A 13,894-nucleotide genomic window follows, 5' to 3' on the forward strand; every position below is an offset into this window, starting at 1 on the left:
GAAGGATTTAGACAGGGAGCTCCAAGCTGTGGAAAGTGAGATTAATGAAAACTGGAGACAAACCCGAACGACAAAGTTTATGCCTGGATCCAATTTACAGCACAATTTGTAGATGAAGAAATAAGTAATATGAGAACCCTCAGATCTGGGGTTCCCAGTGAGCCCTCATCAGCATGAGATTAGATGTCACAACAAGTAAAGATTGTTGGCTTGCGCATGGTTGTAATATAAACATAAAACCGCAAATTAAAGAAAATATAAAAACAACTAAAAAGGAACGTTTGAAATTATAACAACACTGTCATGCATTGGGAGATCGGGACTTCTGTGACTAGACAGAAACTCTACCACAAAATACAACTGCAAAATCATAATTTCTTCAACTGCTTTAATCCTTACCACTGAGGTTCACAAACATATATACACGTTTTCTATCTGAATTAAAACAAACAAAAAAGAACAACTGACACCTGAATCACAATGTACTAGGAAGTTCTTTACTTACTGGGACTAAATGCCACTATGGAAAAAAGTCGGGCACACAAAGTATAGACAACTAACCCAGATGTGTTCATGATTACCAAATTCCTGTATTTACCTGATGGTATGTAGGCACTCTGCACTTCTTCCTCGTTTTGCTCTGGGCAGCATAAGAAGCTCACTGCACAGACAGGATGGGTGGTGAGTGAAACAGATATAATTATGAAGCATTAGATGACATGAGTTATGCCAATGATATGCAAATGAAAACATAAAAAGAAACAAGAAGCTTCCACCCAGATAGATAGTCTGATAATGTTCAAACCCAGACTGCACTACTCAAAGAATGCCTGTGAGCCAAAAAATGCGTGTGATATCTACATTTACAACAAATTCCTTTTAGCATGGCATCTAGTTTTGTGGGATTTCTCCTTTTTGAAATTCAGTACTGTTTCAGAGCTCTTCATGACAAAAGGAATCCATAAAACAGCTACATTTCTCTAATAACCTCCTTTCTCATAAACCAATTAATGAAGAAATACTTTAGAAAAAAAAAGATTTATGGTGGTTGTTTGGTTTTTTCTTTCTTCCTAAACCACAAAAACATACATGAAAAAGCAGGGAGGGTTTGCTAATAATTTACTGCAAATCAGTTTAGGGGAAGAGTAATTGGTCACCCCTTCAGGAAAACAAAAATATATGCTGGAAACATTCAAGGTAAGGTTGGATGGGGCTCTGAGAAACCTCATCTAATTGAAGAAGTCCCTGCTCATTGCACGGGTCTTGGACTAGATGACCTTTAAAGGCCCCTTCCAACCCAAAGATTCTATGATTCTACATTCACTGGAAATAATTACATTTGGACAAATACAAATTCTGACTCATAGCTCTTGACAGTATTTTGTAATGCAATCCCAAAGAAAAAAAAAATTGCTAATTGACCATTAGACTTTTTGTTTCTCCCTGTTTCCAATTCAGAAAATCAGCCATCTATTCTATTTTTCATTTACTGTAACCAAACACATACTACAGCTGTCAAGATGGTATAATTAATACATATTTATGCCTATGGTAAATATGACTATGATATGAAATATCCCTTGAATTAATCTTGTAGTTTTATACACTTCAACAGAATCAGAAAGACCAAGCTCCAAACCTCCTAATTTTCGTAAATATGAAATTAAAGCTAAACTTCATGGAAACATGCTATTTTAAAAGAAGCAGGGAATCATATGAAGTACTATGGTGACAAAGAGAGAAAAGATTAAAAAATAGATAAAGCAGCAGTTGTTCATTATGTTTTGTGCTTCATGCCATTATAATACGACCCATTTAATTGATGCAGTATAGGTAATATTTATCTAAATCTCTGAACTGGGCAGCTTGAAATAATGGCTTGTGAGTCATGTGTGAGATTTAACTTTGCATCTGGAACCACTAGCCTGATTTTGATGCAACAAAATGTATTAAAGGTGAACTGAATTGTTTTTTTTTTTTAAGCAAAACTTCCATTCATGAGCTCGTAGGACTGACAGAATTTATATGCAGGTTTCCAAATTACAGAAAAATACGCATTTTAGGAAAAAAGTTACCATTTTCTTAAGAGTTGTGAAGTAGATGCAAAGTCCACATTAAATCATAGAGTACTTCGTTAATATTAGCTCTACATTTACTAAGCAAGAGAGTATCTATTGTAATTGGCCCACAGCAAACAGTAATATAAAACTAATCCAGAAAGGGGATATAAAATAGCAAATCCACCATGAAATCTTCTAGTTAAAAAAACAATGCAAAAGAATCTATCACAGTAGATTATCGATAATGTAAGAAGATACTCACAGTTGCATAATAAATTAAGACTGGTTTGGAGACATTTAAAATAAAGATTGTTATTCTAAAACAAGTGTTTTCTACTACTCACATTAACAGATTTTCTGTAGGAATAAAAGAAACACTAAAAAAAAATTATAAGGACCATGTCCTTGAAAATAGGATGATGATCCTAAATTCAGAGCAAAGTATACTGCTTAGCTAGATTTCCTAATAAAAAGCTTTTCCTAATAGATTTATGTATATACACACATACCCGTGTGTATATATGTGAATAAATATATATTAAAAAAGTAAAGTGGACAAATCAGTTCCACTGGAAATTTATGACACTGGATACTTTAGTAAGAGACTATGATAACTATTTTACAAAGATCTATTCAAAATATTCAATATTAATATGGGACCAATAACAGATCTTTGAAAAATGATGAAAGATAATCAGCAATTGCAATTTCTGCCATATAACTATCGTGCAATTACTCACCTTTCAAACCAAGTTTATGTTAGGTAGCCACATGAATGTACTTGTTTAGATGATGGGTTCAGTAAATGAAAAGCAGATAACTATTATACTACTATTGATACTATTACACAATACTGAAAAAATATTTTTTTTTAAATCTTGGATGTGACAGAGAATCTCAACAAAAGCTGGTGTTGATCTTCCCTATGATGCTGCTTTTATGTACTAAAAGACAATAAAACCTGTACGAGTTATACAGTCTCCACAACTGAAGAATCCAGGGGAAACATGAAAAGGAAAATGAAAAAAAAGGAGACCACTGCAGACATCATTACTCAAGGAGAGTAAGTACATGGACTCATCTTTAAATCCTGCAAATAAGCCCTGTACATCCTTCATGTCTGATCTTTATACTTCTGAAACACTTTTTCTGAACACTGAAAAGAACTGAAGAATGTGTTTTACTCCTCTGAACAAATCCAGCAGCCCATTGCTGCTGCGGCTCTGGTCTGACAGCTCATGTCCAAGCAAGCTTCAATGCAAGCCCTGCTCTCCAAGCATAATCCATGCATATATCATCGTTTATATCATGGTTTGAGGCTTTACTGGAAGAAAATTTTCTAGACAGTTAACTATTACCTATATTTATTTCTACTGACAAAAGCTACTTTTTCATGTTTCTTCCTCTTCAGATCTGCTGAATAAGTAACCTATTCAATGAATATTTTCAGGAATCTTTTCAATATATCACTATTTATAATAAATAATAACATGAAACATTTGCAACAAGTGGAAATTACTTGAATTAGCTTAACTAGATCTGAACACTATATTCAAAAAGCATTTCAATTCACCTCTTGAAGGAAATTCAGTACAATGCAACTTAGACAATTCTGTACATACTTCTTGCCTATAAGATGGAATTTAAAAATGTTCCAAATAACTCATTAATTCCCATACGTATGTTATCACATTAAAAAAGCGAAACAGGCAAGATCATATACAAAACTGAACTAGTTTAACTGTAAAAGCCATCTGTTATTCAATTTCTATGTTGCTTCAAAATTGGACAAAGTTCCAGAGATTTTTATGGTTTATTCCTTAAACGTTTTCACATCACTATGGAATGTATTTTTGTATTGGATTTACTGGATCATTTGGAAAGGTTTTTTCACCCTTACTCATAAATAGTAGTAATTTGCTGCCAAAAAAAATAATCCAAAGACATTACTAGGACATTTGATTGTACATGAATGGTAAAAGTTTGCCATTATAGTTTAGCTATATGATTTTTTTCCCAAAGTAAACAAACAACCCACAAACACTGGTAATCTATGTGACTGTCATCATTATGTTTCCCAAATACTAAACTAAAATCCTTTTTTAAACTTTTTTCAGCTATGAACTAAATAGATATTCTCATTTTCTTCCACTTTATTAGAAGATAATCCTAGATAGCTGAAAATATCTACTAGGAGAGGCCAAGCATTCTCTGAGGAGTGTAGCCACTGCATGTATTCCAGAGAGAGATGTGTACACGTCATGCACCTATGACTGGAGAACTTTGTTATCTACAAGCACCTGTATCCTTGCTATGCTTGGGTACTGTACCAGGCTCACCAGAATGTTATATAAGATGCTGTGAGACTGCATATATAGATGTCCAAAATCTATTAAGCACAGGAATGCAAATAATAGCATATGCAACTCCCAAGTAGTAAAAAGGCATGCCTGGTATTTTGCTGGGTACCAAAACAGAAAAATTCTGAGTTACAAGAATAGCTACAGCATACATGTAGATTTATGTTTTTCTAACAAAAATCTCTGGGCTTCATTCATGAAACAAACAGCAGAATACTCTAGGACAAACACCCAAGAACCATTAGTCTAGATACCTGCTATTACTGTCAGCCCAGAGCAGAATTTTACCAAAAAAAGAGGCATAGATAATTTAAACATGGCACTAGACTTGTCAGTTAGGATGATTTCTCTCCCTTCCCCATTACTATCAGTCATGTTTCTACTGAATACTTGAAAATTAGGCAAACCAACAAAGACATTTCTAAATTTGTTTCCAAGTTCAGGCTGACAATGTACCTTTCTTGATCAGACAAATACTGACTATCCATGTCTCTGGATCTGTAATCAACTGGAGTTCTGGAGGCATCATGGTGTCTAGTTGGAGATCGTGATCTTCTCATTTGATGAATTTCATCTAAACTCCTGAAAGGCAGAAATGTGTATGATAATCTTGTTTTCTCACAAATAACACAGCTTAATGGACTACAGTAAGAGTTGGCTGAAGGAGGTCTTTAATCATTAATTTGTTAGTACATGACTTCTAAAAAAATATCGATTCCAATATTAAAAAAGATTAAAGATTAAAAATCTTATTTTTAATAGATTAAAAAGATTAAAGATTTTTTAATCTATAAAGACTAAAAAAACCACCACTAAGCAGCCATTGCTACCATATTTAGAAGTACATGCCTGTTTCTGTATACACTGATGGATTCAGTACTGGCATTTTCAAAGTACTTAAAGAATAACTGAGATAACACAAGAATTGATAATACCTCACATGAAATTAAGTTTTATGCATTTGTGGATTCATAGCCAGATTTCTAAAGGGCTGATTTTTGGCTGCCAACTTTTTCCAGGTATCTCCAGGTATTCTTTAAGAAATTCTGAGATATGATATGAGAACTTGCAGCAGTTTTTATCAATCTCAAACTAAGTGTTATACACAAGTGTTATACAAAAGGGGTACGATTTTGTATAAATGCAGGTAGGCTCTGGCCTCCGTGACAGTAATTTAAAGCTCTCTTCACAGAGAAAAGAACAAGAAAAGAAACTACTATGTGAAGGGCAAATTCTTCCTTTAGGTTAATAACTGCCATTGGAACAAGAAGCATTAGTTTTTCAAAGTATAAAATGAAGGAATGGGTGGAATTGACTATGAAATATTTCATGTGTGTCTCATGCTTGTAGATAGAAAGATACAAGAGCATATATAATTGTTTGCAAAAGCAGAATGAGGAGCTCTCATTCTCTGCTATAAAAAAAATGAGACAGTGCCACAGTCTATTTTATGTACTCTTCTATCTGTTAAGGATGCAACAGCAAGTGATTTAGTGGGTAGTGAAATATCTTCATCTGTAAGAACTGATGTAACAGGGGGATGCACGCAGTGACTTAAAAAACACACAAAATTTCAATGCACAAGAACAGTATATATGGAGGATGGAAAGGCAGAAGCAAGATCTCAACTGAGGGAAGCTGTTTTTCCAGAATATACCATCATTTTGAAACATCACAGATGTCTGGTATTAAATGACCAGTGATGGAACTCCAAAAAAACAGACACAGAAATGATGGTTCAGGACAGTACTGTAGCACAAAATTTTGTATACAAACTTCAGCTAAGTAGGGTAGATTTTCAGTAAACTACCACAGCTAGTGGGCAATAATATTGCTACTGCAATTCTTGCAGTAATTCAAGAACAAAGCTTCCTAGAAATTGGAGGAAAGGAAAACTGGTAAAAATTGGCTGATTTTTAGGGTTCCATGAAAGGTTGCAAGAGAAGTTTATTGCCCTGCATAATAAAACAAGCAAAATCAAGTGGGTCAAGTTTTGTGCTTAAACAGTCTGAATGGCACTATTCAAAAAAAGCATAAAGCATGCAAAGGAAAAGCTCAGAAAGGATTTTCCTCTTAATAGGTTGTCTATGAAAAGCAGTAAATGCAGAAAATGGACGTTTATAACTTGCTATCTATCTGATGCTGTAAAGTATTTTTTACTTCTTCCATTTAAAATGTCACTTTATAAATACAATTGGTAATTTCAGCTTGCTTTTACTTCAAAAATAGTTCTTATACAATTTTTACGTGCCATTATTTATTATCCTACAAATATACTTAAGTGGCTTCATACAAGATTCAGCCACCAACTGAAAAAACATTTCCAAACCTGTGTATTAGTTATGGTACACAGATGATGAATCACAGAGAAAATATCAGTAAGAAGAGGTAAGTCTTGCAAAGTTACGATTCATCCCATGAGTGCTCTTAAATGATTAATAAAATCATACATTAAGTTCAAATACTACACTATTAAATTCAGATACAAAAAAAGTCTTAAAATCACAAAAAATTGCTGAACAAGAGAAAAGTTAATAATGACAGATTATAGAAACTTGACACCACCCAGTGTTTCAGTAACTTGTGATGCCTACCTCTGTAATGGCACATTTGGTAAACGTGAACGGGTCCTGCCCTGATCGTCGCCACGGTGAGGAGATACAGATCGTGAACGATGATGTGTTGTTCTTTGCTGTTCTGGCACAGTTAGCGTTGTAGATTTACTTTCTCTAGTACTAGATCTATAACCTACTGGCAAGAGGGCAACAAAAGGAAATTAGAGAACAAAAGTCTGAGTTTGGAAAGAACTGAAATGGTTAGTCCTTCCAGGAATACACAAACTTCAAGTCATCATTCAGCTATTGTACATCCCGCTGTATCATGCAGCCAGGATAAATTACTAGCATTACCTTTAAATGTCTACATGTACAGACACAGAGAAACGGAGATGATTTTCATTACGTACTGGAAGATGTGGAGGAAAGGACTGAAATAGTTTTCTGACTTGGGGAAGAGTACCCAGACGATCTTGTACTTCAAATATCAGAAAGGAATCCAAGCAATGTATGTTTACCTCATCTAACAAATGGAGAAGGCATGCTTGTATACGACAGCACAGATTCATCCAGGACTGCTCATACATAAATCATCCTTCTGACTCTTGTTTCAGCTAAATACAAAGATGTTCTCCTACTGAACTTGGACAAAGCTACCTACTTTCAAAAATTACAAGCATTTAGAATATGTTGTATAGAATATTGGGTGTTGCACACTGCAAAACATTCTTTCCGAATACTATGAATGAGCTGCAAAGTTTCTCGTACCTCATTTTTACATGGAATTTCAAAAAAAATTGGCAGAATGTTAGTACCTTTAAAAGCATTGATATTCCTGTGCCTTTTGCCATGTAGTACACTGTTTGCCTTGATACACACTTTGAATCCCATCTTAAAACAGATATTGAAGCTCAGCAAGAAGCTTTCAAAAGGTGCCTGTTATCTTTCCAAAAGAGCCTAAGGAAATTTGCTCAGACTTCAGTTGCTCACTTCTAGATATTTAAATCAGACTAAAAGAATCCTTTGACCGAAAATCTCTTAAGTGATGGAAAGGGTCATCCCTTAAGTCGTCCCTAAACGACTTCACAAATTACTGTTTAGATTCCAAAATAATCATTTTGCTGCTTCTCTGAATTTGTCTAGCATTAAGTTCCTGTAATATGTTATTTTGTTCAGCTCAAAAAACAGCCTGTATAAGAAATCTTCTTCCCGTGCAGGAAAAGACTATGATTTAGTCAATCACCAACTGAATACAATAAATAAGTTACACTTTTTAAGGATCTTGTTACAGAGTTTCAACCTGTATTTTTTCATATTTTGTATAATTCTTGTAGTTCTTCTAGCAAATTGTTATAGCCCTCTTAAAAGTATGGCCCATAGACAGACTCTGTATTAGGCTTGGTCATGTATTCAGTGACACTTAATAATCTGTTTAGTTGCAAGGTTGAACCCTGATCACAAACATCAAGGAAGCATCCATGTTTTTTTTCCCAAATTATGCATCAGTTTACCAATGTATTCTAATGGACATGTAACTTATCTGAATGCATTATCTTGTTATTAGAACTGGAGAAAAACACTTTGTTAAAGAGCGGTAAATAATCCTAAAATAAGGGTATCTTCCACCATAGAACAGACTGATCTTAGTAACACAAAACTGAGAACAGAGACCTACTAGGTGATGCATTTTATCATCCAAGGAACTCTAAGACTCTTTTCCCTGTTTATGCAGTTTATAATATCACAGCCTCCAGAACTGTGTCCACTTTTTATACAGTATTGAACAAACTAGCGAAAGTTATCCAAAGATAACAGAAGAGCGCCTTGGTGCTGTAGTATCCTGCAGTAGCTTCCAGCCTTAAACCAGCTTTGCAGCAACTTCAGTAAATAAAAAAAGATTCGCTTCAATAAGTTCTTGTTGTCTTTAATACATTTACCATTACAAATACGATAGGGAAAACAGATAGGAAGGAGACAATGTTGACAAAACAATGATTAGACAGTTTTACTGCAGACTTTCTGGTTACTGTCAGCTAGAAAATATATGCAGAAAGACCTTTGTAAGTTCATCTATCATTTTGTCCAACTTTTGTGTCTTCTACTTCATAGCATAGCGTCTAGTGTGAGAATATGGGAAGCAATTTTTTTTCTTCTATTTGTTGAAGCAGAGGAGTGCGATGAGGTTAATAAATCAGGGAAACAAGAAGCATTACGAGTATTGATAGATCTTAGAGGGTAGGACTGGGCCAAAGAAAAGCACTTGTAATAAGAACGTATCATGTAGCTCAGAAACAAACATCAAGGACCGTAACGTTGAGTGCATGTGTGTGCTGTTCTCAAACAGACTGTTAGATACGTCAAATAAAAATAATGAACATAATTTAATACTTAAAATGTGACATTATTCAAGCTTGGGGAGGGTGTGGGCTATTGTTTGAAAACCAGAGAAAACATGGAGAAAAAATTTTTGGGAGAGCTCTTTTGTAGCCACAAAAGAGAGGTCACTAGTAGCTACGAAACCAGAAAATGCTTGCCACTTAGAGGGCATTTTTAATAGCAAAGCTGTACTGAGTACTGTCTGCAAAATAGGCCTGTAGAAGTTGATAGCATACATGAAAGTATCTACTGAGGTTTATCAACCTTTTAACAAAGGAGGACTTCAATGTTTCACAGGTTTTGGCGTACTGTGACGCTGGAGTACCTTGCAAAAAAGTGTTTCAGAGTTGTGTAATAGAATTAGAAAGAAACATGATCTCCCTGATCTCAGGGTGCAAATTTGGGTGCAAATTTTGAAGCAAAAAAGGGACTGCCACAGGACTTCAATGGAGATTCCATCATCTCATGTCCTAAGATTGCTGCAGAAAATGTCGGGTTTTTGTCAGAGGAAGAAAAAAGACTACACATGACAAAAGCTGAATGTCTTCCTTTTCCCAGGATAACTAAATCTAAGCTGTATGTGCTAAAAAATATTTCATTTTCCAAACAAGCTTGTTTTAGATAAAATCCTGACATCTCTATCAGAAGGAACACTAGTTTACACTTATTCAACTCTCAAATCAAAGAAATCCAAAATTCCTTTCCAAGCTTTAGGCACCTGTACTGAAATACATATAAATTAAAATAATTAAATATAAATTTCAATTTAAACTATTTTTATAGAGCATCTCTAGTTTGCCTAAAAATATACACCTAGGATTATCCTGTACACTTAAAAATCTGGTATAGAAAGATGATTTTATTATACATATTCTTCAGAGCCAAGCTATCCAGGGAACAATATCTGAAACTTGTGCATTGTGCATGCACAAAGCTTACAGAACAGACAGAGCAATAGTAAATAAATTCTACCATAAGTGTTAGCTCAAGTATTGTCAAGTTGGTCAAATCATATCCATACTTCCATAGTGACTACGACAGTGACAGCAGCAGTAACATTTCCTCGTATCCTCAAATACAAAGGCTCTGTGCTCTCCAGAGTGAGCAGAGAATTTTTTTGCATGGACCAGCATGATAGCAGCAATCAAGCTTATGGTAGTTTATGCAGAAGAAGTTTCTCAGTTGCTCATGGGAAACTGTCAGGTGTGACATAACATGGACGCTGGATGGATGATGAAAATGGTTCTAGAAAATGTTTGATACCAGAACTCTTTTTTTTTTTTTTAAAGAAAATACAGACGATGACAAGGTGTTCTGTTGATGTCACCCTGCTGCTACAGGAGGAAAGTAAGTACAATGCAATAATTATACAGATCACATATGACAGAAAAAGAAATCGTTCTGAAGAGTTACCCATAGCATAAGCAATACAGCTCATTAAAAATATCCTTTAGGATATTGCCAACTGTCTATCAGCTTTTTTTCTTTTTAATTAACAAGAAAGTTACTCAAGTTTTGGTTAAAAAGATAGGCCTCAAAACATGTTCAGTTTTTATTAAATCCTTTACTGACCCTTCCTAAATACTTAGCATTGGAGAGGCCACATCTGGAGTACGGGGCTCCCAGTACAAGACAGACATGGAGTTACTGGTGTGAGTCCAGCTCAGGATCATAAAGATAATTAAGAGACTGGGAGCATTTTTGAACATTTCCTGTCAGATGGAAAATGGTTTATTTCAGATGGCAAATGGATGCCTTTAAGAATTGGCAGCTGAAAAAAAGCCCCAATTCTTAATACAGTATACTGAAACCTTAAACGTACGTAAATCTACAGAGGTATGCCAGTATCTACATTGCCAACTAAAAAAAAAAAATATATTAAATATATGAAAACATTAAAAATATTTAGAACCTATGATTAATTTTAAATGTTCACTCTCTCAAATGATGTAAAAATATCAACATTAATCTCTTCATTAAAGCAAATATCATTACTAGGTATACCTGAACAAATTTCCCTCTTAGTAACTCAGGTGATAAGTGTATTAACGCAAGGAAAGAACCCTACCAACATCAACGGAAGGAATTTGCCTAGAAGGACTATTTGGCTCAGTAAACATCAAAATAATATTGCGTTAATAAAATAAGTCATTTATTTGTAAGGTTATATAATGAATAGTCATATAATTTTAAACACAGATCAGGGAGATAGAGAGCTTTCCAAATTCCACCATGATTTAATTCAGTGATTTTCATCAGGAAGATCCACACAAAAACTGATTTAGTGCTGGCAATGACATACTGACTCTTCAGTTCGTTTGGGACAATTGGAAATATATTCATCTGACTTCTGGCAACAGGCAAATAGAAGTAGAAAAATGTGGTATCCAGAATGATCCTCAAGATTTTCAGTATGTAAGGAAAGCTGAACTAAAAGTCAAACCAAGACAGTCTCTACAAATATATATTTATGAACATTTAGGGTAATGAAGGCTTATGAAAACTATAAAAGATATAGCCATGCTACATGCATCTTAATCTACAGCCATGCATTCTCAAGAAATTCCATGGGAGACTGCATTATTTCTAAATTTCAAGCAAAAAGCAAATTAAAAAAAATATTTGCAGTAAACACTGAAATTTCAATTATTGTTTTAATATTATTTTTTTAATTTAATTTATATTTTAAATAATGGTTGGAACATTATGAGGGAAACAAACAATTTGAACCATCTGGTGGTTCACATATGAAGAATGATACGTAAAAGAAATACAAATGAATGAATAGTAGAATCTTTTAATTCACCAGATTTAAGACAGGAATAATCAGGAAAACTGTTTTTTTCACAATGCACTCTCCAAAACCAGTATCCTCAATATTCCAAAATGTTATAAAGAAAAAAAAAACAAAAAAACCCCAAACAAGCAAACAAGAAGAAGAAGAAGAAGAAAGCAGGACCATGCTGTTCACCCACGCACCTGGAGGAACAACTCCAATACCATCATCAACATCATAATCTGAGATGTCACTATCACTGATTGGCCGAGATCCTGCACAACAGTAAGGTAAACAAATACCTGAACATCTAGTCGTGTTATAAAATGTAAAAATCTGTTCATTTAACATACTACTGAAATTTAAAAGATTATTTAAATCCAAACAATAGAGGAGGAGAACTAAACTGCAGTGACCGACAGTGACGTTTCACAAAATAGCTGAGCAAATTTAACATCTTACAGCTGCTGCAGCCTCCTTTCCCCTTCTGCTTCCCTCAAGTCCTCACTAAGCCTCTACTAGAATAGTTTATCTCACTAAACCAGCAAAAAGTTAACTCAAATAAAGGAAAAAAATACTTTTGTGCTATTTCAGTGAGTAAGCTGAATCAGCTTGCTGAACAGGAAAGGAGAGGTGGCAGCATATGGTGAGAGGGGAAGAGGAAACAGCACTGCCAGCTTTTAGAAAAGTTCAAATATCTCATGAAAACTAACCTTTAATTTGCTCGTTCTATACATATCCTCCTGCAGCAATTACTGCAGCATCACATTTTTATAATTCAATCCTGAATGTGCACCAGTTCCCTATGCATTGGCTGGAACGAATGGCTTCCACGTTTAAGAAAAAACAAAAATAGCTTGGAAATTTATTTTAAAATAATCCCCTATGTCCTTCTTATTTCTATATAAATCTTAATTTAAATGAACTGAGAAGCTACAATATTCAAATATTTCAGTACATTCATTATTTTGATGTCATAAACAAACCTGAAATCAGACTCATCAAAACAACTGTACCTCCCAAATAGAAGCATCCAAATTCTTTTTGCTGCAAAAGCACAGTTCTCATCTGATTGTATAATGAGCATATTGGAGATTGAGACTAACCTGATGATGAAAAGTGTTTTTAAGCCTCATCAGCCTTTAAGGATTTTCTTTTTTTAAGTCAAAAGCTTTTAATTATTAAAAAAAGTATCCAACAATGATGAACTTCATCTTTCTATTTAAAAGGAAATTATTGCAAACAAATGTTTGAACAATTTTATTTTGCTAGTGAAAACCAAACCAATTCCAACAGGTTTCACATACTTCATCACAGATGAAAGGCATGTCATAATTTGTATCTTTTTTCTGCCACACATTTTAATTATGTTTAAAGACTATGAAATAGTATTTTTATGTTGTATATGAAAGTTAAATACCATTACACCATATCCAGCATTTCTAATTTAAAATTTAATAGAGATGAATGGAATTTGGACCTACTTTGTAATTTTTTGCTAGTGCTTTCTCCACCATGAACATGTCTTCTTGGCATGAAAGGTGATGGCTGAGGCAGAGGTAGTGAAGATTCATCATGTGTCTGTAGCTTATACCAATGTGGTTCATCATCTAAAAGTGCTGTCTCCAGCTCTATAAGAATCTAGTAGAAAATTTATTAAGTTTTAATTTTACTTTCAAGGCACAAACACACAAACAGATATATAAAATAAATATGCATATGTATTCAAAACCAAACAACGAACTCAGGAGAAATGTGATTGTATGT

At 34.2% G+C, this 13,894-nt stretch overlaps 1 protein-coding gene across 1 annotated transcript in view; it reads right to left on the minus strand.

The window, feature by feature from the left end:
• The window catches only part of LOC104626465 (regulating synaptic membrane exocytosis protein 1-like), a gene marked incomplete at its 3' end in the record, with an annotated part of 211,901 nt that overhangs the window by 74,078 nt on the left and 123,929 nt on the right, over nt 1-13,894 (minus strand). Inside the window, exons 17-21 of the mRNA XM_010294397.1 lie at nt 13,612-13,768; nt 12,331-12,402; nt 7,015-7,171; nt 4,877-5,002; nt 599-661 (exon numbers count right to left, since the gene is read on the minus strand). Coding sequence (XP_010292699.1) covers nt 599-661; nt 4,877-5,002; nt 7,015-7,171; nt 12,331-12,402; nt 13,612-13,768 — 575 coding nt within the window. The remainder of the gene's footprint in view (nt 1-598; nt 662-4,876; nt 5,003-7,014; nt 7,172-12,330; nt 12,403-13,611; nt 13,769-13,894) is intronic.

Source organism: Phaethon lepturus, unplaced genomic scaffold (assembly GCF_000687285.1).
Source record: "Phaethon lepturus isolate BGI_N335 unplaced genomic scaffold, ASM68728v1 scaffold4269, whole genome shotgun sequence".
Taxonomy (NCBI): Eukaryota; Metazoa; Chordata; class Aves; order Phaethontiformes; family Phaethontidae; genus Phaethon; species Phaethon lepturus.